The sequence below is a fragment of the Syngnathoides biaculeatus genome, chromosome 18, assembly GCF_019802595.1.
Source record: "Syngnathoides biaculeatus isolate LvHL_M chromosome 18, ASM1980259v1, whole genome shotgun sequence".
NCBI classification, from domain to species: Eukaryota; Metazoa; Chordata; class Actinopteri; order Syngnathiformes; family Syngnathidae; genus Syngnathoides; species Syngnathoides biaculeatus.
In genome coordinates, this window is record NC_084657.1 from 10059225 (window position 1) to 10067263 (window position 8039).

At 40.2% G+C, this 8039-nt stretch overlaps 1 protein-coding gene across 2 annotated transcripts in view; it reads right to left on the bottom strand.

The window, feature by feature from the left end:
• LOC133491942 (roundabout homolog 1-like) overlaps positions 1–4023 on the bottom strand; it is a 61734-nt gene extending 57711 nt beyond the window's left edge. Inside the window, exon 1 of one of the 2 annotated variants that reach the window (XM_061803700.1) lies at positions 3963–4023. In XM_061803700.1, the coding sequence (XP_061659684.1) occupies positions 3963–4005 (43 nt within the window). In that variant the 5' untranslated portion in view covers positions 4006–4023. Of the gene's footprint in view, positions 1–1685; positions 2218–3962 lie in introns of those variants that run through there. The other variant, XM_061803699.1, reaches the window with a different exon arrangement.
• Between the last annotated feature and the right edge of the window lie 4016 nt (positions 4024–8039).

Consider the following 8039-nt stretch of genomic DNA (forward strand, 5'->3'; position numbering starts at 1 on the left):
CTCTAGATGTGGAGAAGGTTTGCATTTAAGTGTGTGGCTATATTTGAGCCAAAAACAAAGAAGATCAGAAAAGATCAACTCAAGCTCACCACTGCGGTAGAGGAGCTATCGTTAGTTTTTAATTAAGTTATGTTATGCAAATAAAACCATTATTGAGCAATCCAATCAATTCTGAAGTTGATAAATCCCCTCAGCCCTAAAAATGCTGCACTAAATAAAGCCGTCACTCAGTGATGACATTTACAGTGAATGTTTGTGCATGCAGACTGATTGAGGCAGGTGCCAACAGAAGATGGGAATTTTTTTTTTCTCCCACCCTACTTTTGCCTTGTGGTTCACCACAAAACTTGAGGCAAACACCAGATTCAATTGTTAATCACTAACACATCGGTTTCCATCCACAAGTGGTCCCACTCCTTGTGAAACTTGAAAACAACCAAAAATTTCATTTATCTGAGTTGCATAAGTCGTTGGAGCATCTGGTTAGAGCATTGACCGGAGTTCAAATCCTGGCCCTGCCTGTGTTGAGTATGCATGTTCTCCCAATGCCTGCGTGGCTTTTCTCCAGGCGCCCCAGTTTCCTCCCACATCCCTAAAAAATTGCATTGATTAGATACTCTAAATTGTCCCTCAGTGTGATTGTGAGTGCGACTGTTGTCTGTCTCCATTTGGCCTGCGATTGGCTGGCAACCGGTTCAGGGTGTAACCCGCCTCCTGCCCGATGACTGCTGGGATAGGCTCCAGCACGTGTGAGGATAAGCAGCTAAGAAAATAGATGGATGGATATTGCAATATTATGACCAATTCTCCAATTAATATAACACCAATGGTGTGACTTTTCACTCTCTTATATCATTTACACCACACAAAGGTGACACACCCATTCTGCATTGCAACAGTATGAAGCACAATCCAGCCTCAAAGAATGAGCTAACAACCTTGTTTTATTGTTAAACGCCCTTAAGGAGAGACCCTTGAAGGTTTGAAGTGCTTTTTAGTAATTCGGCCACTCAGCGGATCAGCAATGACAGTGCACAGGGGCCTGATTTCCTGCCCTGTTAAAGTAGCACAAATGTAGTACTTTGACTGGTGCAAAGGGACGTACCATTCCAATGCAGTCGCGCTTATTAACCAGCAGCAGCTCTTGTGCCCACTGAGAATTGAAGATAGTAAGGCAGCCGCACACAGGCCAATGCTCTTACACTTTTACATAATCTTCTTCCCCTATTCTGACACCTTTTATGCAATTAAACTTCCTCTGGTGAGATAAGAGCTGAACAAAGCAGTTTTGCAAAAAAAAAAAAAAAACAACCACAAAAAAAGCTATGTGGATATTAGGGGGTGCATACTGATGCCTGCATAGCCCCAAAGAAAGCACAAAAAAAGGTAATGTGGAAACGTTCCATCCAAACTTGTACCCTGAGCAGTACAATGACTTTTTAGTGAGGTGGTACCAAGGAACGGTCTGCTTAGAAAGAGTGACTTTTTTTTGTATGTGCATATTGTGCACCAAACTATATCACTCTCATCTTTTTCCAAGGAAATGACTTGTCTGGAAATATAAAACACTAACAGTGACAACATGCACCATCCCCTTGCAGTCCTCATCTCATCACTAATCACTTTTCACACTGCCAAAAAAAAAAGAAAACCTTAAAAGTCTCAAACATGCATGTCGTAGATACCTGAACAAAGGTGCAAAACCCCCAACAGATAGTAAATCCCCTTGAAGCAGGCAGGCATCATTCAAAGGAGCCGCAATCGGAGTATTCCACACTTTGAAGGCGTGTTGCTTTGCAGCTAGTTCATCTAAATCCCAATTTGCGCGGCCGGGTTGCTGTCAGGCGGGGGTCGAGTCGAATCAAATAACGCGACAATGAACCTCAGAGCGGCTCCACGCAGATGAAGATGCTCGCTCAGTCTTAAAGTTCAGATGAATTCCCGGTCGAGTATCCCACTCGAGACAAAATGGGTTTTCTCCTCTCGTCTTTAAGTCCTCACTTCCCAGTGGCGACAGCAGCTTGACTGCATCCATTGCCCGACTCCAATCGTCATTTCGCACAGGAAGGAAACGATCTCCTGGCAATCTAGTTGCATCTACTTTTTCTTTATTTATTTCTTTATTTTCGGAGCGTGGGTTGACTGCGGAGTGTGGAGCGAGCCCACGCGAGACTGCTGCGAAAGTGGAAGCGGCTGCCGCTTGGATTGGATGAGCGGCTGCACGTCGGCGTCGTCAGTGCGCACACGAGGCTTTTGCTGTTGCTCAGGACAAGAGATTCTTTTCTGAACCACAGATGGGTTCCAAAGGCATCTCCGCCGCCGCCCCCATACCCCCCTCCCCCTCGGAAAATATTTAAGTTATTTAACAATTTCTCAAAGGATCTATCATGATCACCCTGAACAGCTACTTGGTGCTAGCATAAAGGATGTATCTTAATGCATGAAAAATAAGATACAAAAATGAAATGGACATTACGAGTAATTTTGAGTATCTTTCATTTTCAGCAGTGACATCATTTACTACTACTTTGAATTTAAGAGTTATGTTGTCATTAGTTTATAGAATGAAGCTAAAATTTTAATTGTACTTTAAAGATATACCTTTAAATTGCAAAACGGGACAAACTAGAAGTGATATCTTTTTTATTTTTTTATTTTTTGGGGGGTGGGGTGGGGGAGGTCACATGGAGCTCCATTTCAAAGCAACGAGGACCAGCTCAAGATGTACTGTAACAGGAAAAGGGGGCATTGTGTTTCTCAAGATGACCAAAAATCGATTCATGTTCTCACCCCTGACCTCTCAGCATGCCCTTGGGGAAATTAGATATGATTGGAATTGCATTAGAGTTCTATCGCTGAACATATTGTTCCTCAACATGACACATGTTGACAAAATCGCCACACGTGTTTGAATGAATTCAATAAAGCGCATACTAAAATGAGGGAAGTTCCCCCCTGAAATTATAATTGGATGCTTTGGTCACCAAGCTGTAGCTTCAAGAATTTTTTTTTTTGTCGAGATGTAAGCACTCCCCCTACAGGTTGAAGAGCCTCAGTGAAGACAGTTTTTTTTTTATCATGTTCATCAAACACACCTCATCTGAAGGCTGTATATCTAAAAAGATGTATTTTTTGGGGGGGATGGGGTAGTACCTGGAGAAAATCCACATATCAAACTCCACACAGTAAGTGATAGTCTGATGTTGCCAAATTAAACGCTAACACAAAAACATCCAGCATTTTCATTTTTTTGTTGTTGTTAAATTGTTGACTGTGAATGGCTTTCTGGCATGTTTACGTTGGAGACATGCAGCTCCGTAATTAATCTCATTCCACAAGAGCAAAAGAACAGGTCCACCAAAGCGCAAATAACGAGAGGATGTCTTTGTTGCCATGCCGCCTCAACAACAGGTGTCCTACCGAAACAAGGCCTCATGAATTTGGACAAATATTTTACACCATTCGTCACATTCCAAAGCTTTGGAATGTTTTTTTCTGTGAACAGAGGCAGAAAATAGAGAAGACACAAAGACATGTTTGTCTTCATGGCAACACAAAGTGGCAAAGATTTTGAGGAGATCGTGCCAGGGACAGAGACAGAGAGAGAGTTTTTCATTTCAAAGTAAATGTCAGGAAGAGAAAAATTTCACAGTTATGTTCGAATAAACCAATGTGCATTGTTCCATAAATAGTTTTGTGAACATAATATGTAGCCCATTGATTGCAGACTTTCAGGATGATAATAATTCATTGAGAGCACTCGCTAACAGCATTTCTCACTTGGTTTTTTTTTTTTTTCATATTCATGTTCCCCCTGCCTCATATCCACCTATTTCTCATCTATGACAGCTTGTTGGCGTTTTCTCCTTCCTTCACTCAATTATATCTTTGCCTGTTTGTCACTGCACATCACTGCAGTTGCTTCGGGTCATACAAAGCATTGAAGCAAAATGGGAACGAACCTTCACATTCCTCCTCACCCAGATCACAGCAGGGGATTCTCATGCAATAGCTGCATCTCTTCTCTTCTCTCTGTGTCTTTCTTGCTAAATGAGCAGAATGGTAGCCAGTCTCATTCCACTCTTTAAAGAATGAAAAGCCTTTCAAGTTCTTACAGACTCGCTGTTATATTTATTTATTTTTTCTGGCTGCAGCATAAAGACTCACAGCTTTAAAAAAAATGTTTTTCATCTTTAGAGGAGAAAAGAGGAGATCAAAACTGTTTCATCCACCATGAAAAATAGCTGGTATAAGCTCCAATTTAGTTGCTGTTTATGCTGTAGACACAACATTGGCTGTGTCCAGTTCCTATTTTTTTAATAACTGGGATTATTTTCAGTCACCACAGGAAAACAAAGTCCTGTTCCTGGAAATTAGTCATTATTATATTTTTAAGCATTCATTTAGCCCAACCTGAAGCAACACCGTGTCTGGGCATGTTTTGTGATGATTTATTTCAAAATAAAATAAGCCCTTAGTGATCAACCAGAACTAATAATCAATTCGACAATGAGCGCTAATCAAAATCATCTGTCATAGGTCATAGGTCATTTGTCGAGGATGATACGCTGCAACACCATACCTTTGTATCCAAAGCTGCTGTCTTGGTCTGCTGCAGGTTCCAATTCGGGTTTTGGAGTGATTACATCATTGTGTCTTCTGTATTGATCTGTTTGAAAGGTACAAAAACGAAAATCAATGACATGGTCACTCTGCCTCATTTTTACATACGTGCCTCTTTGTGTGTGTAAGTGTTGAAATGAATCTGCAGCAAAGCAAGAAATGATCAGAAATGAATGAGGAACATTAATTTTTAAATAAATAAATGCATAAATAAATTGCAAACCCACTTCAGAGTGTAACATTGTCTGCACAGAAAATCTGAAGTGCTACGCTAGACAGACACCTCTAAAATATTGTAATATGTTTTTGTGTTAAGGTTATGTACCAGGTATAACCTCACTGGACACAACATTAGGTTCTCCACATTAGATGTACTTGTATAAGAGCTGGATCAAAAATATCCTGCCTTTCTGTAATGAAGATTTGACACAGTGTGTTATTTTGTCCACTTAAAGGTGGTGGAGAATTGGAAAAAAATATATATGTTAGTGTCCTATTGGCAATTTTAGGATGTAAAAGAGCATTTTGGAATCAAGGAGACACTCTAAATTGCCCATAGGTGTGATTGTGAGTGCGACTGTTATCTTTCAGGAACAGTACTGGGTCTTGCTTTACCTTATTAGTCCGCAAGAGGTCAGTGAAACTGCGTCGACAAAAAGCTGTTCTGCTGTTCCGAGTCTGAACATTGATGAACATCGTTAAATAAATACCTCTCTGGACGTATCAATCCAAACAAATAATTCCTATAATTTATTATCTTCAATTGCTTCTAATTCAAATGTATATGTGTACAGAAGCTGGTGCTGGGGTCTGAATTTATTTTGTTTTCTGAAGAAACACTTATTTTCAGCCATATATGAGAGCGCCACTTTTTTTTTTTTTTTTTTGGGATGATAAATGAATGATTAAAATGTAGCAAACTGAGTAGAGCAGTTTGGTGATACACGAGCACATGTGCTGGCTCCTTGTACATTTTCTGACCTGACAAAATGTTCACGGCATGGCCGCGCTCCAATCGCTCGGCAGCAAGCAGGCTGATGAGAACCAATGTGGTGGGAAAAGCCGGCATGCTTCTTGGCTGGCCAATTTAATTGGGGCTTAGTAGACCTGCAACAACAACAACAACAACAAAAAAAAAAACTTTCGACTAGGGTATAATCAATAATATAAGAAATAGAAGCTGTAGTCTATGTGATTGTTGCTGAACACATTTTCGAATATGTAAAGAATTTGTTTTTTTCAAGTCATTGCTATAGTCACATGTTGGCAACTCTTGACGCCAGCCGTCCTGCTGCCTTGCACCATACAAAGTCAGGCTCCTTGAGACAGAGCAATGGACTTGCTTCTAAATCCTGCACGGAGTCAAACTGTAATTCTTTCTTCTTCAGTCTGATCACGTCCTGACAGAGTGAAGAAATGCAGATTACCACAGCTTCACTCTTGCTTATCTTTCCATGTCCCCACCCAAGTACACCATAAATCTGCTCAATCAAGCATACTCTGGACATTTGGTCTCTTATTGTAATAACATATGTACGTTTATACCTAGAGTACAGTGACCCACCAACTAATTCGATACATATGCATGATCTATTAAGAGCAAATACAAGCGCTGCTTTTACAATGTTATTGAACTAAAGAAAAGATGTGATTAGAGGACATCATGAAGGGAGGCACTGCTGTTCAACAGCGCCAGTGGCATACTATTTTGAGATGAAAGATGAAATTAACGTTGAGTTGCTTGGAACTAACGAACAAGATGATGTTTGGGAAGACAAAAACAGGCACACGACACCAACATCAGAAGCTCATGCCAACTGTGTATGGCGGAGGAGGCATCATCGTCTGTGACTGTTTTGCCACCTCATGGCCTGGATGCATTTCTCTCCTCGACAGAAACTGAATATGCAGTTTTAGCAAGAGATTTTGGGTTGAGTTTATTGTTGCCAAAGGAGTCTCAACCAGTTATTCAACGGAAACGTTTGCCTTTCTCCACTTTTTTCTTACCCGCAATGTGGCGTTTTTTTTTTTTTTTTTTTTTTTTTGTGTTCAGTAAAAGGACAACATAGAAACGAACTGTAGTTGTCTGTGTGGCACTAGTTTAAGAACGTGTCAATCGTTGTGACTTATATGAGGGTGACATAACATTTTATGACCATTTTATACAGTAATCCAGGTCATTCCAAAGAGTTCCCATACTTTTTCTTGAAACTGTATATTTCCAGGCACTCCGAAATGCAGGATCATTGAGGAGAGAAATGGACAGCTAGTGGCAGCAGAAATAATCAGTCAGTTCTACTGATCAGCCATCTGTGCTCCAAAAAAGCTTCGCATCTCATCCCGTCTGTCTGATGGACAGCCAGATTCCCGGCATGTCTTGGCGCCCACCGCCCACCATCATCATGTGCCACTTTTATTGTTCTGCAAAATCAACGTCGGACGCCAGAACTACAAATACTCTATGCCAAAACACTTTAGCAAGTGTCCACCCATTCTAAGACACTACCCAGAGAAGTGTCCATCCATCGAGGTGTAGGGACTGTGACTGTTTGTTAGTGTAAATCAAAGCCACCAAGTAGCTGCATGTTATTACTATAGATGTAAAGTTGTTGCGTACATCAAAAGCAAGAGCATCTCACAAATATGATATAGTCTAGTTCATGAAATTGTGAGGAATCTTGTCAACAAATGTAGCAGCATGGCATATCAGCATGCTCGACACATCAATCGAAAAAAAATCTCATAAAGATGCTTTGAGGCAGAAAGAATAATATCCTACAGCTATTCTATATTCAGTATGAATGATATTAATATTCAGCAATACTGTCTCGAAAATCTTCATATAAAGATAATATTTGAGCAAGGGAAATTGCATTTTGGACACTGGTGAAAATTAAATGTGACTGGTAGTAACGCCATTGCATTATTTAGTCAGCTCAAGCACACGTCTTATAAGAAGCATAGACAGAAAAATGTCAGAATTTTGTCAAAATAAACCCAAAATGGAATTTGTCTGAATATCTGTGACTGACAAATGAGTGGGGGGAGTGGGGGGAACTCCACATAAATGAAGTTGGAAAGTTCATTTAATTGAAGAGGGAATATGTCATGCAAATTAAGTAACAGTACTTATATACAAAAAAAAAATTAACACTTCCACAAACATATTACGTTCTTGTTTTTTTTTTCTTCTTTTAACTCAACTTACATATACCTAAGCCGCACAACCTAAATAAATTCCACATTCAGTAGCAGGCCTTCCACTTTTACAAAGTTTGGTCCCACTCTCGCATGAAATCTTATTGGATTGTGCAGGGCTACCTAATAAAGTAGCCGGTAAATATATTGTGCAGTAGAGCCTTTCCTGCAAGTATACTACAAAGGCTCCCTCGTGAACAATAGAACAAAATATCTGT